Source organism: Trachurus japonicus, chromosome 1 (assembly GCF_045865225.1).
Source record: "Trachurus japonicus isolate A0001 chromosome 1, Traja_1.0".
Classification (NCBI taxonomy): domain Eukaryota; kingdom Metazoa; phylum Chordata; class Actinopteri; order Carangiformes; family Carangidae; genus Trachurus; species Trachurus japonicus.
In genome coordinates this window covers 4,548,655-4,571,268 of record NC_140907.1, presented here as the reverse complement: position 1 = coordinate 4,571,268, position 22,614 = coordinate 4,548,655, and the positions used below count along the sequence as shown (strand labels likewise).

The window sequence follows — 22,614 nt, the reverse complement described above, 5'->3', positions numbered from 1 at the left end:
TGTAATGACAGAATGCTAAGGTGACATTTGTGTGTATCTCCTCTGATCAGATGGGGCTTATACAACTGTTTCCACTAGTTCCATAGCTCTACTGCTGATCAGGTGAGAGGACTTATGTGAGGGACCTACAGTAGTGTCTGGTGCTGGAGTTGAGCATGGTGTGACCCCTCCACTGGTATCCATCACTGCACTGACAGGCCTGGTGGTTCATCCCACATGACTCCAAGGCCACGTTGCTCAACTCAACTGTGTCATGAGCTCAAAAGCTGTTCAGTCAAGCACAGTATGTCTCTTCCTATTGAGCCAAAAAATCAATCAATCAAAATCAATAACAAAGAGCACACACAACGAGGTACATAGCTGCATTGCATTCAAAAAGTGTTGAGGTTAATCAGAAAATGAATACAAACAAAGATTTGACTAATATGGTCCATATAAAAGGCCACATTCTGGTGTATATACTGTGCAAATTTGTGTGATTTTAGATTTGCAGCTGTTGAGGGTTGTAGCTATGGACAGTGAACAAAATGCAGCAACTCTTGCATTCTGTTAAGGATGGTTTCAGCAGAATGAGTTGCAATTTCTGGCAGCATACGAAACATATGCACTTGTCATCCTATCCTTTCATGTCTGTTACACCCCACCACCCACCGAATCCAACACCTTGGATGGCCGGCCATCGACCCCTCCTCCATCTATCATGCTGATGCATTGGCAGTTTGCAGAAGGTTACCACGCAAGGCCTCTTAACACCTGGTAGTAGGGATGGTTTTTGCCCAGCCCACCTGCTGGCCTCCTGCAGAGCCGCAGCACTTTACACCGATCCTGTTAAACCCTCGTCTGCTGTCCTCACTGATTGAATGGAGAGCTCTGGCGGTGTTACTCCTGCCAGGTCTCACGTCTCTCACTGGAGGCTCGTTTTCATGTGCGCTTGTACAGATGCCACTCTTATCTCCTATTAATCATGGGCCTTTTTCTCCAGCTATGCCCTCCACTGCTGCTGACAACATAAAGTCTGAGTGATGCTCTTGTAGATTGTCAAATTACACATGACATGGCAAGGGGAGCCGCCAAGGGGGGTCATCCCTATGTTCCCCGGGTCCCATGTTCCCCACTTTGTATGGGACTGGGGAACATAGGACCCTTTTTCTAAAAAAGGGTCCTATGTTCCCCGCTGTGTCCGGACTGGGGAACATAGAACCCTATTTTAGAAAAAGGAACCTATGTTCGCCGCTTTTCCCCCAAAGGACCCAGGAAACATGCAATTTTTGTACCCATATCTGGAAGTGGAGTTGTGACTATGCAGATTTTTGCCCATTTCTGAGTGAGAAATTGAGTTGTGACTTTGAGTGAGAAGTGGAATTGTCCCATTGGTTGGGTTTAGGCAATGAAGAAAGGAGTTGGTTAAGTTAAGTTAAGTAAAAAAAAAGACCAGGTAGAGGCTAGACAGGCCAGATAGATAGAGAGAGTCCAGATAAGTAGACAGAGTCCATCGACCGGCAACAGCGGGGAACATAAGACTCTTTTTTTGAAAAAAGGTCCTATGTTCCCTGGTAACAGTGGGGAACATAGGACCCTTTTTCAGAAAAAGGGTCCTATGTTCCCCAGTATGTATTGCGACCAGGGAACATAGGACCCTTTTTGGGAAAAACGGGGAACATAGGACCCATATGATCGTGGTTTGGCTAACAGCCTTATATGAAGCTTGTGTTGTTTTAGTCTTGATGCAGCATAGGTTGTTTTAATTTGTGCGTTGATTGAACTGTGTGATGATTTCCATCTGTTGTTCATGTAGTGGGATTTTGGAGTTGTTTCCAGTGAGTCACAGCCTCTCTGCAGAGCGGTGCGGGCGTAAGAATCCAGCATATGACTGCTGTCCGTGGCTCGTTGTTCTTTGAAGCCATCAGCCGACAAATATTCCAGCTCGTGGACGGGGCCCTCAGCTCTCCAGGCTGGTGATGACACACATGCTCAGCAGACAAAGTGCCCGGACCACCCGGGCTTTAGGTGTCCTGACCTTGGAGGTTGGCTGTGAAAAATAACAACACAAGGGGAGAAAGAATGCCTCCTATGCTGCACAAGGGGTCAAGCTGTTGCCCCTGTCAAGATGAAGTTCAACATGCCTTCTGAGCCTCTTATGTGTGCAAAATGTTTGTTTTTCAAAGGTAAAAGAGACTCTAGAGGTGTGTCAGGTCTCACTTAATTGTGTGTGTGTGTGATAGGGACAGTGTTTGACCTGTTAGAGATTCTGCATCAAATCGCTGTAGGCGTTGAACACAAATCCACTTAAATCCATTGATCTGAAGCCGGCTCTGAAAAACGTATCATTCTGTCCAATCCCATATCAAAGAAAAACAAAATAGCAGCAATGCCGTCTCTGTGTTCGTGACGTTCTGGCGAAACAGTGATAGATTTACAGCAACTTCTTTCGTTTTTCAGCTATTTGAGGTATCTGCTAAACAGATTGTTGCATTGATTTCTGGGAAGACAGATGGTGGTGTGCATGCTTGAAGACAACTGAAGGAATGAAAAAATTGTTCAGCTCGGTAGATCAAATTCAGTATAGTGATGTCCTTAGGGTACATTTTTTATTGCGCGTAGGTGTATACGATCTCACAGACATATTTCTGAGTAGCTTTGTTTTCTTTCTGGCCATAGTTGAAAGTAGCTGAAATGGCATGAAATGCTTGAAAATGAGACAAAAATACCATTTTTCTTCCTGCCAAAGCAATAAGACAAACCTTGATAAATCCGTCTGCTGTGTTATAGGTTTTTAAATGTTCTGTGATTATTGCAGACAACATGCTGTATGCTTATTGTGAGGATTTTACCAGAAGAGACAGATAGGTGTACCTGACACCCAGAGTAAGGACAGCTATGTTGCTACAGTCCACCTTTGACCTAATCATGATGTTTTAACGTGTGCCTTTAAAACTGAAATTAAGTGATTCTGCTGCCTATTAGCGTGATCTAATTACCTGTATATATTGCCTTGCCTTGATTATAATGTATTTAATCTCATCTTCTGTGGTTCAATCATTCTCAGAGCTCTTGCTACCCTGCAGCTCTTTCAGCCCCAGCAGCCCCGTGCAGCCTCTGGCCTCCCAAGTGATCATTATTTGCTGTGATTGACACGTCAGGATGGTGTACATTACATTGATGAGAATTTCAGAGCCCTGGGGCTCGTGATCTTTCAGCGATCAGTGGTACGTCACCCTACAGCCATCCCAGGGGGGACAGTCACAGATCAGTTTCAAATACTCTGTCTCTTCCTTCACCAAAGGCAATTGAACCTAACCTGCCATCCAGGAGTCTGCAGAGCCACCCCTACGACCTGGTAGGGGAAGCAACTATAGGTAAAGACACACGGCATGAAACCTTTCAATCTGAAGCATAGGAAGACTTTAACCTGAATGTTCTCTAATCTTTCTTAACTATTGACGTATTATCATATTGCAACTAACTGCTTTAAATAGTCATTTCTTATCCTTAGTGGTGAGCCTTGAACCAGAATGATAAATGGAATCTAAAAGCTCAGGAGTGGAGATGCCAAATATCTGTTACAACCTCAAATCTTAAGCCACTTCATCAATCCTCTTCAAACAATCCCAGGAACAGCTTGAATTATGTTTTATTTTCATTATAAGGTTCATAAAATTCTCATGTAATGCATTACAGAGCTGTAATTTTGCAATGGCATGTTCAAAAGAGTCAGCAAAAAGTATAAATCAATATCATCCACAGTGAAATATATTCAACACTTATAGACATGTCTTTAAATTAGTCAAACTGTTTAGCCTAAAACCACATTTTCTCATCATGTATGGGAGAAACAGATGCTTGAAAGTTGTAGCCTGGCAGAAAACTAGAAAGGAGCAGTTGGTTAGTTAGTAATAATTATTAATTAGTAATAATAGCAGGTGTTCATCAATCAATCATCAATCAAGAAAAGTCTGATTAGGAATAATTTGTGGGGCTAGTTTAGTTTTGTGTTGTTTTTGTTTTGTTAATTTCCGTGATTACAGCTGAAACATTACAAAGCACATATTTAAAAAAAATATTTTTTAGTTTTTTTTTTTCTAAAATAAGGCAAGATGAATTAAATCGTTAATGGTGTTTATTGACTTACTCATTTTAACTTGCCACTGCTGACAACAAGGAATACAAATTGCTTAATATTGATATCACTGGAAATAACAAAAGGTAACCAAATTTACCGGTGGCCCTCCAGTAAATCAACACAGTATGGTCATTTCTGATGTAAATTTTATTGCTGCTTATAATGTCATATAATGAGACATTTTGAAAAAGGTTTTGAGAACATGTGTACTGTGCTTGGTGGACACCACCTGTGCCTTGAGAGTGTCCACTAAATTGTTGACCATGCGGGAACCTTACGCTACCATTCATTCCCGTGTCGGGAAATGTGTTTGAGGTGTGTGCTCCAATGACCTCTGGGTCACATACCATGCGAAGGGGCTATGCAGTTATGCGGACCACGTAGATGTTTAAATCAAAACAGTGGCAATCAGAGGTGGATGGTGGGAGGGAGGTGAATAGATGGGATGGGGGAGAAAGCAAAGCTCATTCTTGAGGCACGGTCAGATGGGAAAGTGCCGGCGGTAGGTGGGTGTGCACAGTGACTTGAAATATGTTGAAGAGACGCGTGTGTTATCTTTTCTCCTCGCCACTGGACCTTCCAGTACCTCCCCTCGCCGTGTGTCGTCAGCAGTTTATCTCAGGGCCTGGCAGGAGCTGCAAGAGAAAATGGGAGGAAATCTGATCCATATGGTGGCACTATAAAGCTCACCGCTGATTTGCAGGCTTCATCAAAACCTGCTCAAGGCTTCATCACTCATGACTGGCATCCTCCTCTCACACCTGGTGACTGCACTCTGAACTTCTCACTCCTTCCTCAGCAGCACCACTTATCTGACTGACCCCAGGAGTACCACCGCAACCGTCTCCATAGCTGATTCTTCTTATTGAGGTAAGCTTCTTGGAGAAATACAAATGGGTTTAATTTTGACAATACGTTACTGATAAGCAGATTAAAAGTCAAAGAAGATGTGGTCCTAACAACAGTGATTTCTATGTTGCATATGAAGCCGGATTATGAATAATTAATAATCACAAATCTTTGTTTCTCATGTTGCCACAGATATGAAGATCCTGAGCCAGGTTGCTTTCTTGCTTCTGCTCGGAGGAATCTGGTGTCAGAACAACCGCAATGCTAAAGCTAGTGGGAAGTCCACCAGGAAGCCTGGTGGGAACCAAGGAGTCGATGTTGGCCAGTCAACCCCCACAGTGGGTCAGACTCCTGGAGGCACGAGAGGCACTGGAGCCACTGGAGGAACTGGAGGAACTGGAGGAACTGGAAACACAAGAGGAACTGGAGGCACTGGAGGCACTGGAGGAACTGGAGGAACTGGAAACACAAGAGGAACTGGAAACACAAGAGCCACTGGAGGTTCAGGAGGAACTGGAGGTTCTGGAGGGACAGCTGAGGCAGGACGGGAGGGCACCGCTGCAGCTCGAGCAGCTGGACAGCAGACCGATGATATGAGACTGCACTTCCTCAAGAACACCCAAGTTACATGTAATGATGGAACAGCTGCTGGGTGAGATGTTTTTCAGATAGATCAGTGTATCCGTTCATAGCTGCTTTATCTTTACCGGTCTACTCATTCCAGTTTAATTGTGCTTCTACAGGTTTTACCTAAAGGAGTTCAGAGGAAGCCGCCGATGGCTGTTATTTCTGGAAGGTGAGTATTTGTAAACCCAACTGGTTAATTTTGGTCGCCAGAGGTCAGCTTGTTTTGGCACAACGCCCCCAGATGGGAATGTCATCTTGTCCTGTCATCTTCTGTTTTTCTTCTTTTTTTTGGTTGTCGCCTGTCTCTGTGATGGACTGGGGATGGGAGAAATTCACAAACACAAACATTTTATCACACTGAAGTGAAAATGAAGATTTAGGATTTATGAGTCATGCTGTCTACAGAGTATTAAGAATTGGTTTTGTCAAATCGTATCATGTAAGGTTCAGCTGCAGTCAACAAACCAGGAGGTGACTGTGACTTAATGTATAGTCTTGTTAACAGTCCAGGGTACAGGTGCATTGCTTTCCCTCTCCATTCCTCACAGGCCTCCATGATGGGCTAATGGGGGTCTCCCTCGCTGCTCCGGATGTCTAATATTAGACTCTATTATTTTTAGGTGGCTGGTGCTGCCACAGCAAAGAGACCTGTGATTCCAGGTACCAAAATATCCCTCGACTAATGAGCTCATCAGGGTGGCCCCAAACAAAAAGAGGTAGGTCAGCTGGTCGTGTTTTAAAAAGCATGTCATACATGTTCCCATACTGTTTCTTTCTTTACGTAATGCTTGGTGAGAACAAAAGGACATACTGTTTGTCTTAATTATGCTGGACTTACAGGAACTGGAATACTGTCTTCTCAAGCAGAGGAAAACCCACACTGGCATAATGCAAACATTGTGTAAGTATGTAGCTGCACCATCGTTGTGTGTCTGTTTGTTTTGGCTACTGAAGGTGTCACACAATACCTGTCATTTGCAAATGTTCGCAGTTCTACAATCACAAAAAACTTTTTTTTGTTAGTTTTTTGGTACCTGGGGGGATGATGCATGTTAAATGTTGATTAGTGCAGCCTTAAAAAGAGGACTTTTCAACTAAAAACATAGCTAACACATGCCTCCTAAGAAATAACACCGCTTTAATCAGAGGTTTGGTATGGTCAGCAACTTAAAGTAACTAATACATTGTCAGTGTTTGATATGTGACAGAAGCTTGAGTTGATTTGAGAGAAAATGTTGTTTTTATGGCCTCAAGCTTCTGACTAAAAAGTATAATTCTTTTCTTTTCTGCAGGTTCATCCCATACTGTTCAAGTGATGTATGGAGTGGCACTGGGCCCGCTCCAACTCCTCCTCCAAGGCCACGACAAGGCAGAGAGAAAGAACGAGAGAGAACTGCAAATACAAGTAAGTGTCTTCAGATCCTTCAAGATCCTCTCTTGGGGTTCCAGTTGTTACCTGTAAGATAACAATGGCAGATCTGTGCCTCCTTTGAGACAACATCTAACTTTTTCCTTTTGTGGAGCTCCCAGTCATGTATTGTCTGTATTTGTTATCAGCTGAGTATACATTCATGGGATCCCTGATCATCGGTGAAGTCATCAAAGACCTCATCCCCAAAGGAATCAAGCAGGCCAAGGTTGTAATGCTGTCTGGCACAAGGTGAGTTTGTTTTATTGCTGACCACAGCTTTATGGAGAAGAGCCTGCATCCTCTGTCCCATCTGGACCGTCTCCATGCCTATCATTAAACAAGAGGAGCCCTATTTTAGATGCATCCTCTTGTCAACAATCAAGATGTTTACTGTCAACTGTGAACACTGACATAATGTCTATTAAAGGGCCTTGCCATGTAATGGTGAACATTCCTCCCAGGTTAGCAACATGGTTGTTAGACACCCCGCCAAGCTCTAAAACTGGATCCGTTGTCTGGATGCGAAGCTGCTAAATTTTCACTTCCCTGCTGTTAGCTGGCACACACTGTCATTTTGATACCTCCAACTAAAACGTCTCTCTCTCAAAGAAAATTTAGCAGCTTCGCATCGAGACAACAGATCCAAACTATTTACTGATGTTTGCTGTTCCCCTGCAGTGCGGGTGGAACAGGTGTTTTGCTAAACATTGAGAGGGTGGCCAGTCAGCTGGAGCAGCTTGGTGCAGAGGCTCAGGTCCGAGGCCTCGTGGATTCTGGCTGGTTTATAGAGAGTAAACAGCAGAGATCGCCTAACTGTCCTGAGACTGTTTCCTGCTCACCTGAAGATGCTATCAAGATTGGACTCAGGTAAAGACATGCGCTCTTCTGGCCATCTGGTATTAAGAGTCACGTTCACAGGACCTTTGTTAAAGCGTTTTGTTTCATTAGTTTATACAGAGCTTCAAATTTGTGTTTAACTGTTTTTTTTTCATAGGCTGTGGAATGGCGTTGTACCTGACAGATGTCGGCAGCTGTATAAGAGAGGAGAAGAGTGGCAGTGTTTCTTTGGACACAAACTTTACTCAACCTTGACCTGTGAGTGCTGCTGGTACTAAGTTTATCATGTGATGACTTGAGCTTTTCAATGTAAGGTGGCAGAAATATAACTGTGGTGAACTGACTTTGTTTTTTGATATTTTGTGGCTCTAACAAATATGATAGCTTTAAAAAAAAAAAGCTGAATCATCACTATAGACAAAACATATTTACCAGCATATTCACATATTTATATAAGACAGATGATGTAGGCAAAATACATTCTTCTTTTCGCTCTGTTTTGGTCTCAACCTCCTTGAGAGGGAAATGTCCAAGCCTTTAGTCTCTATACACTTTATTCACTAGTTAGTCTTTTTCAAATGTTTGCCTGCTGGCTGCTGTTGCAGAGGAAGAAAACACCTGCCAGCTGCCTGTAGAACTGATGCTAATGAGATAGGCTACATCTGCCTGAAATTGAGGCTTAGAGTTAGTTTGTAAAACTGGCACAGATGGGGAACTGCAGAGCGATCGGGTGCAGTGGGTCATCTGAGCGACTGTTAACATAACATATTGATTAGAGCAGTGATAATGTTGAACTGTGTTCCCTGTAGCCCCACTGTTTGTTGTGCAATGGCTGTTTGATGAGGAGCAGCTGAGGGTGGAGAACATCTACATGGGAGGCCGGAGCCTTTCTGAAGAGCAGTGGCAGTACATAAGGAACCTGGGCAGGGAGCTCAAGAACTCCCTGAGAGATGTCACGTAAGTATCCAACAACTTATCTGGGATAACTATAAAATGACAAGACCCAATCTAATATACATCACATGGTTTAAATAAAAGTTGGACTAAAACCTAGAGATGACTGTGTGTCTCTTTCAGGGCTGTTTTTGCCCCATCCTGCCTCTCCCACACAGTCATCACTAAAAGGTAAGAATGGATATTTGACTTCTGTCATGTTTTAAACACTTTGACACTTGCCATAGTATGTGCAATAGTCTTATTTATGTAGCCTACTTGTTGGTGCTGTTTATTGTTTATTTATCATGCTTTATGTTGCGATGTCATCCTACGATTAGTGCTCTTATTGTTGTCATGCGTTTGTACTGTGATGTGGTTTTGTCTGTACTGTGTTTCCCCTTTCCTGTATGGCGACACAGTCTACTTCCAACTTCCCCCAGGGGACAATGAAGTATATCTTATCTTGTCATCACTCACTGATTGTTGCCCTCTCCAGTGACCATCTCTACCTTTTGACCTTCTGCTTCGGCTTCTGTTTGCTCCTTCATTATGCTACATGCCACCAAATGCCATTTCACACTTTCCCTAACCCATCGATACTTATTGGACACTGGTTGCTTTTGCTGCTCGGACAGACATTGATGGGTCAGTGCAGTCTGAGCAAAGTTTACAGAGTCAGTCTAAGTTAGGTTTATTTTCTGAGGGTGATGATGAGTCTTAAAGAGATATGCCAACATTTTTTTTTCGTGTCTTGCCTCACTCCCGAGTCCATGACCAGCAGATAGACACCATCCTTTCGACTGTGCGTGCAGTAACAAGGGAGATACGGGCAGAGCTGGCACATCGCTAATTAGCTTAGCTCAAACGCTGGAAGTGCATAGGTAGTGTTAGCCTGCCTCCACCTAAAGTCATCAGAAACTCTTCAGCAACTCTAAATGGAAACTAGCGGGCCGATCTTCGTCTCAGAGCTGACAAAACTCTCCGGTAAGGCATCTTGAGCGGTCAAATGCCGGTAACGGGACGAGATCGGTCAAAACGGAGGGTTCAAGCGTTTATTTTGGTTCAAGCTAGCTACATCGAGGGTAGGTTAGCTTCCTATTTCAAAGTAAAAGCACAAATTCTGTCGTCATTGTTTTCTGTATGTAAAGGGCAACAGGTGTTTTATTTTGTGAAAGTAACCGGAAGTGCGTTGGTCACAACGGCTAGCTTGAGTAGCGCCGAATTCGTCCGAACAAAATTGTAAACAGCTGGTATTTAGACAAATTAACGACACTGCTGATCTAAACGGCTATTTTCTCACCTAAAATGTTTGAAATGTCGATAATGTGATATATTTACAGAGTTTAGAGCTAAAATGAAATCAGCTTCTGACTGCTGATTTCGGCTCGGGTCGGAGGCAGGCTAACACTACCTATGCACTTCCAGCGTTTAAGCTAAGCTAATTAGCGGTGCGCCAGCTCTGCCCGTATCTCCCTTGTTACTGCACGCACAGTGGAAAGGATGGTGTCTATCTGCTGGCCATGGACTCAGGAGTGAGGCAAGACACGAAAAAAAAAATGTTGGCGTATCCCTTTAACAACATTCCTTCTTTCCTACCTTCCTTTCAATTTTCTTGAACAAATTTGCCCCTTTCTTTGTTTTGAATCCCTGACGTCTTGTTGTCCATCTAGTAACTGGATGAGTTTCCAAGTTAAAGGCACCTCCCTGCCACGAGCATTGCAGTGCTGGGACAGGAGTCTGGAGGCAACACGCAACAACAGGCCCCCTGCCAAAGGTTGCCCTTTCCACCTGGTGGACACCTGTCAGTGGCCTCAGTGCAACCCCACCTGCCCGGCTTTGGTGGACCAGGCCACCCAGCAGGAGCTCACTCTGCTCCAGATGCTTGTAGCCATGGGCCTTGACCTCCAGAAGCTGCAGGGCTTGGATCCCCAGGGAGAGGGAGATTCTCTGGCCAGCATGGTCAGCAATGGTGGCTAAGAGTAAGAGTGGTTTGCAGCTTAAGAGATGGCCGGGCGAAGGCTAAACGGGAAAAATGTGTTGAAATTTAAATGTAACCATAGAAATAGTACAGAAATCTGGTTACGTCTTGTGCTGCTCAGCATTCCATTATGCTCCGTGTGTGTTAAATTGGTGACTTGGCTGGTGGGTATGTCACTGTGTGTGGGTCTGAGTGGTTTAGCTCTCCCTCTACTGGACACCAGAGGAAAGAGCTTTAGGCCTAAACTAAAGGTGTTTCAACTGTACTGGATGAAGACCCTTGAGTTTTAGCAGATGGCTTGACATATCTCCAACACACTTTCATCCTGCTCACTCAACATGGAAATTCAACTTCAGAGCATCGTAGTAGAGTTGACTAGAAATCTGCCAAATGTCAGAGGTGCAAACATGTTGATTAGACAGGACTCAAAACCTTTGCACACCATATACTGCAGTGGTTAGTATTTGATATTGCTTTAAGTAAAGGTTTGTTTATACTCTTTCTACATGTCATACTTTTGATCAGTTATTGATATATATCTGTGTAGGCAAACAGGAGACTAAACGGTTTGTTGTCATGTATGGTGGATAATCTATAAAGAATATACTTACAGTTTAGCTTTATGACATGTGAAGTCTACACATTAAAAGAAAATTTAACAAAACATAAAACAAAGCTGTTAGAATACAAAGACATAATACTGATTTTGTATTGCAATACTTTGTCATTGTCAACATTTAAAAAACAGCTTTTTTCACAATGTCATACAAGTTTTGACATTTTATAGATGTGTATGTTTTATTTTCATCTCAGTACTGTAGTAACTGCATCATATGATAAGGATTTGACTGGAACTGTACCTGCTGATGTGTATCAGACTGAGTTGTTGCACATGTTAAAACAGAGAATAAAAACATTAATTGGCTCTCACAATGTGAATTCTGTATTTTATGCTTCATCCAAGGTGGTTTGTCAATTTTCTTTGGCTTTTAAAAAAAATATATATACTGTATATTTTGGGGCTTTTTCGCCTTTAATTGACATCACACTTTACTCACCACGGGCCGTCTCTGGAGGTGGAAAGGCAATGCCACCATTAATTCTTTTTAATTATTTAATTAATTATTTAATAACCCTGGCCCATATACTGATTCTGACTGTAGTGCTGGTGCAGAGAGGTTAGTGAGTTGTAATGCCTGCACAGTGTTAAAATAACACATTACTGTACATACAGCTGCAACAAACATATGCATGAGCATTGCTGCCAGCAGAAATAGGCCAGGCTGCCAACAAGTGGTCCAGTCCTCAACATCCATCACCTGATAGCCATACAGTAACCCACAGTGCAGTACCTGTGAATAGTGATCAGAGGCCTGGGATCAGCTGCATTTGCTTTGGTTTCATGCAGATTTTTGCAGGTTCTGCTGATCAACAGCACTGAAAGCAGAAAACACCTTCTCACACAAAGCTTTGTTTTGTCAGTTGCTCTATAACTTCCAACCCTGAAACTCCTTGACCTCCTCTCTGGCTTGGTTGCCCCTGCCTCATTTTCTCCAGGATTAGAGCAGATCTGAGCAGATCAGTAGAGTGACTGATTCTAGCGCTCACTGATCAATAAAATTGACAGAGGAAAGACTGTGGATCTACCTCCACTCGCCTTCATTGCATTCAGGTTTATCAATAGCCGACTTATTGTGGCAACTGTCAACCACTTGAGGGATGTCTCTTTGCTGCCATTTCATTGACAGGTCATGCAGCTCACAGAGTATGTCTGTCATCCAGGCTAGACCACATAAAAAACAAACAAACAAACAACTGATGCCTACATGGGCACTTTAAAGTTGCACATTAACCTAACACCTTCTTGCTGACAATATTAACCACTGCACCACTGTGCTGCCCCATAATTCATTATATAAACATTAAAACATAAAAAACCCCATCTTCCTTACATACTGCCAGTCCTCGAGGTTCAAGAATCTTCAATAATCAAGTGTCCAAGTCAAGTATAAGCATAATCTCCCTGTAAACAGAATTATAACAAATGCGCCTGACAAAGCCACATCTGAACACCACAACAATCCCTCAACTATGATGTGTGAACATCTCCACAACAGCTGTTGTGTTTGTTGCCAATACTACTACACAAGAGTAACTCCACTAGCGGCCCCGTGTGGCTATTTCTGTTACTACACACCTCACTTTGGCAGGCTCAGCTCTGCAGTCTATTTTCAGTCTACTTCTTTGTAAGGCAGCTCATCGCAGTATAACCTGTTTCATACCGTGTTCCCTGCATCCACACTGCTGATGTCATTGCAACCAACAAACAGTGGAGTCAAGGACAGACACAGTCATCCTCAGAAGAGCTGAGGGCTGCACATTTGGCCACTGAACTCTCAAACTCTGTCAACTAGACAGACACAATCTTTGTGCAAACACCCACAAATAGAACAGAGGTAAATTCATGCAAAACTGCTGATGCATGTTCTCGTCGGGGGAAGCTTTTAGGCAAGCAGTCTCTGCATTTGCCTCGAAAACAACTCTGTCTGGTAACGTTCTGTTATTACCTCATAGCGTGGTGAATGTGCAGGTCACAACTTGTCCACCAGAGCGTTTTGGAGTTGTTGGATTGTGTATTTGATGAGTTTGATGAGGGAAACCAAGAAATCCCATTAGCCTCTGTAGCGTAGCTCTGAGCAGCTCACGGCTCTGCTCCGCCGATTTAAAAAAAGCTGCCACTGACAATTAAAGGTAACGAACCTACTCCTAAAACTATAGGGATTATGGCAATGGGTCAATTTGCCAAAATGTTGAACTATCCCTTTAAGAGCACAGTCAGACGACAGACTGACACAGACTCATTAACAGGCCTCTGGGCCTGAAAATACATCCACAGCATGTCAACAAAACACTGGGAGGAGAGGGTACACTGACTCCTGTGTTAAAATCACTTACATTTTACTGAAAAGGTTACAGATCAGCTGCGTTTCTGTGTGTCAGCAAACCTGCACATGAAAGAAGAACAGAAATTTGTCAAATCTAACTCCACCAAATACCATGCATTTACATTGAAAACGATGATTAGTAACAAAGACGTACAAGTTTATCTTATTTTTATTGTGTTGCCTACATTAATGACACTGGTATCTTTATAACCTTGGATTATCAACCCCTCAGTTGTAGTTGGAAAAACTATTCAGTGTTTAGAGAGAGAGGCTGACCAACTCAAACTCTGATAAGAAAATTTTAAAATGTAACAATTGCAGTTTTGGTATGGATGTCAAAAACTCAAAGACGGATACTGTCTACAGACTTAATGTGGACATGGTCTGAGTGAAGAGGTATACAGATTGATTTTCATATCCCTGCAGCTCTGCTACCTGACGGTAAACTCTCATCTCTCTCTCTCCCTCTCTTGCTCTCTCTTTGTTTGTGTGTTTGAGATCAATGAGCGACCTGACAGGGTCCTGTGTTACAGTAATAAAGTGCTGGGCCAGCTCCAGGGTTGCCACAGCCCTGGAGCTGGGATTATAACCTTTCTTCTCTTCAGTCTGTATTTGCCTTCAGGGACACAAGTGTAAAATTGAATTATTAGCCATGCTGGGTGAGAGAGAGACGCAAAGGCAGAGAAAAAAAGAGAAACTTATTTCAGCTTGCTCTCACCCTAGACCTTGAGCTCACACCTGTGTACAAGCTCTCTATTTACAGCAGCAAGGGGGCTGCTGATGGCTCAGCTGCAGAGAAAACAGAGACACAATGCAGTTCAAAACTTCTCTTTAATGAAAAAAATGTCTGTGCTTGTTGAGAAGTTTCTCCAAAATTAGACAACTCAGTTTAGATCCCTGGTGGCATGAGTGCCTCTGTATCTTAGAAAAGCAGGGTATTTAGAAAACTGAGGAGACTAAACAGAGAAAAACATTGGCAACAATTTTTTAAAACTCAAGACAATTTAACAAAGGCAGCTCAATTGTTCAGTTCAAGCTCAATGTTCCAGGTCACGAGCCACTTTCTCTGGCTGAAGTATTGCAGCCTGATGGCCATGGGGACAGAGGATCTCTATGCTTCTGTCTTGTATATTTGCATTGTGCATGTTTTGGTGCATGCAATCAACATTTTATGTGGTGTAAGACGTATATTTAAGTTGAAATTAAATTAAGTGTAGTGACATACTTTGACAGTGGTAAAGGGTAAGTGACTCAAAATTGAGATAAGCTGTCTGATATTATAAAGCAAAGAGTTAAAAGATTTAAAGAATTAAAGAGTTCCGATGCTGTCAGATGAGCATTTCACATCTTAGACAAAAAAAAAAAAATTGCATGCATATCAAATATTTTGCAAGTGGTGGTAGCTTATTTAGTGTAAAATCAATGTGATTTCCTTAAACATCATGTCCTTAATATTAGAGGGACATTAGAGGAAGTCCTCCCAGAATATCATGAGATACAGACAATAAATAGCCTGCATATAATGTATCAATAAAATACTATGCTGAATTTTGAAACTAACTTCATTCTTGAAGTTTATAGTGTAAAACAATGTTTTTAGTTTTCCATTTCTGAATGAGTGATCCTGACATTGTTTAGTGCCATTACTGCCCTTTCTGGATGAATGCTCCTTGCTACAGATTTAATTCTGGCACAGTGGAACGCTAGTTGCCTCATACTAGAAGGTTTTGGGTTTGATCCCAAGAACCAGGGCCTTTCAGTGTATAGACTGCACATTGTCCCTGTGCTTGTGTGGGTTTTCTCTGGCTTCCTCTCACTGGCCACAGACCCCAGGCCGCTTTTGATTGTTCATTATATTGATGACTGCTGTGTTTAGTTCATCTATTGAAAAATTATCACATTATTTTCTGTCCATGTCAATTTTAAGAACTAAAGTTAGACCCAGATGAACAACATATATATTTTTTGATCATCTCATGTGTTTTGCATTGTTGTAATTTTGTTAGTTCTTAGTTCTCACCAATTTTTTTTGACTGGCTGTATGATTTATTAGCTAAATATTTTGTTTTACCAACATTTAGATTTACACATAAACATAAAAAAGCCTTTAAAATAGTATACTATTCAGATTTAACATTAAAATTTAACAGAAAAGTAAGCTAAATAGCGATGACAAAACTCACATTATTACAGTAGCCTAAATGTGATAAGGACTGTCTGTCTTTAACTCCCATCCCGTTTCTTCTTTTTATTAATTAATTTACTTATCATATTGAATACTTTGGTTCACTGTGTGCATAAATGAACATGTTCGCCAATCGAAGCCAAGTAGTAAATGTCGTAATAGCCCTTTTATAGCCATGGATCTAATATGCACACGGTTAAGCCATTGCCAAATGCATTGTCGTGTAAGACATTATTCGTCGATTAGTTGGGATACTTAGTCGCGCTGCTTTGTATCTGACACTACAGTTTCAGCATTTGTATGAACTAGTCTGTTGTAGCATAATTCAGAAAACTCCTCGTAGAGACAAATGACCGTAACGCTGTTTTCAAGTACAATCACCAAAGACTTTAAACCAAAGAGTGTATAAAGCTCTAAACACGGGTTGGTTTTCGTGTGGGTGTGGGTCATCTTCACTCGAAAATGTCTTTAGATTTTTTTCCCATATTGCCTTGCGGTCCCTTTCTACTTCCTCTTTCCGCCATATTGCAGAACCGGTAAGATGTCTTTTCCTACTGTCACCTTCAATCTTTTAAGTATCTAAAGCATCTGAACGTTAAATTCTCCATTTATTTGATCATCTTGAAGCGAACGCTCACATTAATCATTTGGGACGATTATCGCTTCGATCAGTGGAAGCAGTAGGTCACATTTGGGCTTCACATTTGGCCTCTCAGCCTCTGTCCGGCCCTGGGAGTCGGTGCGTTCAATGCGCCTTGATGAACTGCTAGCCAGGCTCCTATAAAAATGTGTTTTCACTTTGTCGAAATTAGACCTGTAATTTGTCCGGTGGTGTCACGGTAGTGTCAATGTTGTATACAGTTTGGACGAGCCCTGCCCGGTGTCTACAACTGCATCTACAACTGTCAGGATAAAGTTTGCTAATGTAGCCGCTGGGGCTAGGTGGCTACTGTCTGCTCCTGAAGGACCATGCTTTGTTGGGAGTCTCTGTTCGTGCCTTAGTAACTGTTCAGTCTAAAGCAGCGGTGCCTGCTCCGTGTAATGTTCACATTGTTACAGAAAAAAGCATTTACTAGCCTCAGACCATGGTTAGCAAAGATGCTAATCGCTGTTCTTGATAAATGATGGCGCCACAGTGAACAAATGTTAGCTAGTCTGTGCTAACTTGATTTAATTCCCTGTGGTTTATGCTGCAATGGTTGTATGTGCGGGGTTAAGAATTGGTCCCATTTACAACATGGTCCAGTTTTCAAAGAGAAACACGTTTCCGGTCAGTTGTATAGAGAGACACTACGTTTCTTGTCTGTAACAACATCTATTGCACGTCTGTCCGTCCTGGGTGAGGGATCCCTCCTCTGTTGCTCACCCTGAGGTTTCCCCCTTTTTCCCTGTTAAAAGGGTTTTCCATGGAGTTTTCCCTCAGGCAATGTAAGGGTCTAAGGCAGAGGATGTTGTGATGCTGTGTAAAGCCCTTTGAGACAAACTGTTTATAAAAACATGCTATATTACAAATAGAATTGCCTTGTCTTGCCATTAGACGTGAGAACTCAGACTTGAGTTGCAGCTCCGACCTGTAAGAAGTGACAGGTGTAGGATAGTTTAGGGCCAGTGATAGAACGTGGGATATGGATGTAGACAGATCTGCTTTGATAAAGTTCAGGTTTGTGTTCAATGTAATAACTATTGATGTGTTTGTGTGTTTGTAGGCATCATGGTGCGCATGAACGTTCTCGCGGATGCTCTGAAATGCATCAACAATGCTGAGAAGCGTGGGAAACGCCAGGTCCTCATCAGGCCCTGCTCCAAGGTTATTGTGCGCTTCCTCACCGTCATGATGAAGCACGGTGAGTTGACATGGGTTGTGTTGAATCTGGGGGTGATAGTGGCACTGCCTCTGGGCCAGTTTACAAACATACTGCTGGAGATCTCTTTGAAGGAGATGGAAGGCATTCAAGAGTATTTGAAGATTGTCATCATCCAAGCAAAATGATGCTCTGTCCAGTGATGCTGGCTTTTGAACTTGGCCTCTCAATCTGATCACATTTGTTTCCTCAGGTTACATTGGTGAGTTTGAGATCATTGATGACCATCGGGCCGGAAAAATTGTCGTCAATCTCACAGGCAGGCTGAACAAGGTAAGACCTATTTGCTAAACATCCTTTGCATTCATTGTTTGTAAAATTTTGCTCGTCAGGCACTAGTATCATATCTGCAAAGATTTAATCTTACTCTCTCAAATGTCTTTCCAGACTTGAAATATTTTATAATTTGAACTCTTTTGATTCTGTTGTCTCATAACTGCTTGTGGTTTAAAAAAAAAAAAAAAAAAGTCCACTGAATGAATGATCAAAGTATGAATGTTAAATGTCATTATATTCAAAGTGCAGCTGTTTAATTTGTTGGTACTTGATATATGTGGAAATAATTCAAGTGTTTTCCTCTTTCCTCCTCAGTGTGGCGTGATCAGTCCACGTTTTGATCTCCAACTCAAGGATCTGGAGAAGTGGCAGAACAACCTGCTGCCCTCAAGACAGTTCGGGTGAGAATCTCTACACACACACGTCTCTGTGTTGTAACGTTAATGCACAGAAATGTCAGTAATGTACGGTTAAATGAAGTGGAAGACTGGTTTGAAAAGGTCGTTGACATTAGCAGGCCCATTGGTCTCCATAGAGCTGCTGCTGCAGAGGGAGAAGTGTGTGCCGTCATGTCGTCTCTTGCTTTGCCCTCCACTATGGTAGATCGGTGTATTTCTGTTCTAGTTCTAATCTAGTCATTATAGTTTGTTTGTTTGTTGTGGTGATTGATTTTTACCTTTCTAATCACTGTGTTGGATGTGTTGGTGTTGCATAGTGATAGCAGTCATCTTTTTCTGTAGTGGTTAATGGTGCCTAAATTAAAATTGGTTATTTTGAAGAGTGTTTGTCTGTAGAGATGGCTATCATGATTTAACATTACTCATGATACTGCTCATCAAATCTGATTAACAGCTCATACTTGAGAAAATCTGCTAATCTAGAACAGAATTATCATATTTATTGATTTTTATTGTGAATTGTATGTAGATAACATTCTTGAGATGCAAACTACAACAGTACTGTCACTAATGGACATTTCATCATGAGCTCATGTATGATTTGGTCCACTGTGACGGATTGAGCTCAGCAGTTCCACTGTCATTGTCCACCTGTATGAGATGGACTTGCACTTATGTGTGATCTCACTCTTGAACATTAAGTTCTCTCCATCGTCACAGGGTCTGTTGGTGTGTGTTGTGCAGCACTGCCCCCATCACTCACACACTCTGTGGCTGAGATCCTGGAGATGGATTGGGAATAGCCAACATGCATCATTAGACAAATGTCTTAATCAGAAACCGAGTTGGCGGGATTAAATGTGTGAGATAACTTTGTAGCAACAATAAATAGGAAATCAATTGTCAGTGTCTCCAGCAGCCAGAGCTGAGTCGATAATGTCAGAGTTTATCAACAGCACAGCCTTTAAGTCATTTAGCACCGGGGCTCATTTAATACCTGGTTGTGGTTACCCATCACTACCTGTCAGTGAGTCAGCACAAGTGTGAATGGTGGAGAGAATCCTTCCAGAGTCTCGCTGGTAAACTCTGTGACAGAGGCTCTGTCAGTCTCCTGTGATTCCTGTGTATTTGTATAGATAACCGAAGTGTCTGGTGTTCATACATCATTTATTCAAGGCTGTGTGTGGAAGAAACAGGGCTGACTGTGGGTTCAGGATTTAAATTGTGTCATTGCCTGAAGCATGAGCAGAATCTCCCATTTCTTGTGGGCAGGTGGTGTGATGTGATTTGTGTGGAGCATCGTAACATGTAGCTCAGACATGATCATCAAATCACATCTCACTGACTTGGACTTTTATTAATATTGACTCAACAGGCAGCAGGCTAAATTGGTGGTTTTGTGGCATTTTAATTTTCCTATTACACATGGTATAACAATATTAAATATTTTTTGTGCATACGAGTCGCATTGAAGTCTCTGCATTGGAAGCTGGACATTTGTCAAGACGACAGGGAATGGCATGTAAAGGTCATGAGCTTGACTGAGTGTTAGGAATTCAAAAAAACATGTTACAGAGGAGAGAAATGAGTAAGTGGCTAAAAAGAGTCAGATTGGAGTGCCTGCTGCCACCTGAGCTGCTTTCACTGGCATGTAGTGAATTGTTTCATCATGCTTTGCAACCAGTGTTAGCCGGTCTGAGGTGCTGCCTCTGATTCATCTGCTTTCAACTTACATGGTTGTTGCTTTCGTCGTAGATGCACTTGGCCTGTTGTTGGACATCAGAGCACCTGCTGTTATGTCCTGCTCTTCTAAAGTTGAAATGACTGTTTATAAACTAGTAAAGTGCACATCATAAAGTAGGATTTAGACATGACTTGATAAAAGGTGTTGCTGCTTCAACAGATCAGAAGGATAAATGTGGCTGTAACCTCAATGTATCTGTAGAGATGTTTTCACAAGCCTCCCTGTTTTACTCGCCTACAGACGATTCAAACCGTTTTTTGAAGTGATGTGATGCTGCTGATGGTTGTGATTGATGTGAAAGATGTTGAATGATAAGCCAGCCACTGGCTGTTAATGCTACAATGACCACTCACAGGATTGAGCTTAATTCTAACCCGCCGACTCCTCTGCCCACAGATACATTGTGCTGACCACCTCAGCTGGCATCATGGACCATGAAGAGGCCAGACGGAAACACACAGGAGGCAAAATCCTTGGATTCTTTTTCTAAAATGTAAAGAACTGCAAATAAAAATCCAACCAGGGGAAAACTGTTTGTCTGCTATCGACTTATTTCATACCAACAGGTGTCTGTAGAGAGATGGCTTTTGAATGGCTGCTGCTTTTGTCAGGTTCAGTAACTGTCCTAGAGAACACACCGGGGTGTTGGTAGTGTCTGGAAGATGAATGATAAAAACTGAAAATTCAACTCCAACAGCCTTTTATTCTGTCTAAAAAACATGTCAGTGGCTGAAGTAATAAGTGTCACGAACAAAAGATTAGTAGTAAAATCTCCACACTGTTTCCAAAACTACCAATAGCACTAAAATAACATGAAAAGTATATATTTATTAACTATCACCAATCCAATCAGTAATAGTGTGGCAGCAAAGAAAAACTTAAAATCATGCAGAGAAGTAAAATGTCAGATTTAAGGTGGAAAATCACTGCAGCTGAAATGTGAAATCAGCACTAGAGCACAACAGCTGCTGAGGTAACACAAATTGTGAGAGTCCTGATGCGAGGCCAAACTGCAGAACCCAAGGATTAAAAAAAAAATACATGTTGTAAATGTGCAGATGAAAGTTAATGGAAGTTTTAGCCTCGGTCAACAACAAAGTTACCTGGCACTCTTGGCTGCACAGGCATTGAAATCATAACTCTGCAGTGATAAAAGGAGTCGGACGAAGTTCATTTGTGCTCATCAGCTGTGAGTGTATTTCAGTCAACCCACCGGTCTTGGATCAAGAGCCTGTTGTCTGTTAAAGTAGCAGATACTCAACTGAAACAGCACTTTGAGTGGAGAATTTAGTGAGATGACCGGGGCGCCTCTCAGAGGACTGAGTCTACAAACACCATTCACCTGACGGGGCACAAGTTATGCTCTTAACTTCAGACGAAGCACATCTATGTAGTAACTGTCCCCTCAGTGTCCAGTAAGAGCTGCTACATCTCTGCTACGTGGCTGCCAGCATGTAAAAAGCCCTGACTCTCTGGCCAACGTGACCTTTTCAGGGGTCCTTGGCGTATTTCGTCGTGTCCCCCGTCCTCTTTGGAGTCTGGCTGCTGCTGACCTTGCGTTAGACTCTGAAGAGGAGAGGTAACAGGCTGTTAATGCAATAGCTCTGTCCAAGTGCTCCTTGTGGGCTAAGCACACAGACTGATTGACTCCCTCATGGCTTCACAGCACTTAAGCGCTGCCTTGTCGAGGAAAGAAAACAAACTCTTTACTTGCTGCTGTTGTTTTTAAAGACCAGGGACAGCGAGCTCTGAGAGTTGAGAAGCGCTGCAGAGAGGTATGGCTGTAATAATGCCCCGTTAGCGGGAGCCCTTTGACACTAAAGCATCTGTAGCAGGCAGAAATAAACCAATTATTTCCACAGATTGTAAACACTTTGATACTAGGCTACTTGTTTTGCAATGATAATGTCAAAGAGCTGTTTGCTGTGAGATCTCCCAAAGAGTAACATCCAGACTGAGTAGGTTAAAAGCACTGACCATATGGTGAGTAGAAAATCTGTCAGGAAGCTTGAAAACCTCTAATACCCCTTCCCTCCTGTCTCGTTTGTCATATTTTTTCACTTTGAACTTTCTAATGAAGCAGAAAAGACTCAGACAGAATCTGTGAAAGAGCACTTCAGCTGACATGCTGTCAGAATGCAGGAAAGAAAACGCTCCCCTGGGGGAGAAATTTCTAAAAATCAGCTTTTCAAAATTAATTTCTTTTGAGCGTTGCTCCGTGGCATTTACATACCCTTTCTGCAGGATAATAGGTAATGTACTTGAGTTTCTCATGGCTCTTCCAAACGATTATGTTACCCAATCTGAAACTACAGGTATAAAATGGAACTTCATAAATGAATTTCAGAAAGTATGAAACGTTAGTTTGCTTGGTTTATTTAAACAGCCAAGAGGAAAACCTGATTCAGTCTCATTTAAAAGAGCATCAACAATTTTATTAACTCAA

The 22,614-nt window shown here is 42.2% G+C and overlaps 2 protein-coding genes across 4 annotated transcripts; both read left to right on the top strand.

Annotated features, from left to right (window-relative positions):
* The first annotated feature begins 3,329 nt into the window (after window positions 1-3,329).
* Window positions 3,330-11,689, top strand: notum2 (notum pectinacetylesterase 2). The gene is made up of 13 exons (XM_085792931.1): window positions 3,330-3,356; window positions 4,923-4,990; window positions 5,162-5,621; window positions 5,713-5,765; window positions 6,217-6,312; window positions 6,437-6,497; window positions 6,889-7,001; window positions 7,154-7,256; window positions 7,686-7,874; window positions 8,002-8,102; window positions 8,654-8,801; window positions 8,922-8,969; window positions 10,451-11,689. The coding sequence occupies exons 3-13, from the start codon at window positions 5,164-5,166 to the stop codon at window positions 10,755-10,757; spliced, it is 1,677 nt and encodes a 558-aa protein (XP_085649057.1). The 5' UTR covers window positions 3,330-3,356; window positions 4,923-4,990; window positions 5,162-5,163; the 3' UTR covers window positions 10,758-11,689.
* A 4,614-nt stretch (window positions 11,690-16,303) lies between these two features.
* rps15a (ribosomal protein S15a) lies at window positions 16,304-20,698 on the top strand. 3 transcript variants are annotated; one of them, XM_085793169.1, is made up of 5 exons: window positions 16,304-16,424; window positions 17,595-17,732; window positions 17,944-18,023; window positions 18,342-18,427; window positions 20,565-20,698. In XM_085793169.1, the coding sequence occupies exons 2-5, from the start codon at window positions 17,600-17,602 to the stop codon at window positions 20,656-20,658; spliced, it is 393 nt and encodes a 130-aa protein (XP_085649295.1). In that variant the 5' UTR covers window positions 16,304-16,424; window positions 17,595-17,599; the 3' UTR covers window positions 20,659-20,698. The 3 variants fall into 3 exon arrangements, with proteins under 3 accessions (XP_085649295.1, XP_085649460.1, XP_085649379.1); XM_085793334.1 differs by having other exon boundaries at window positions 16,400-16,568; XM_085793253.1 differs by having other exon boundaries at window positions 16,400-16,627.
* Window positions 20,699-22,614: the final 1,916 nt, after the last annotated feature.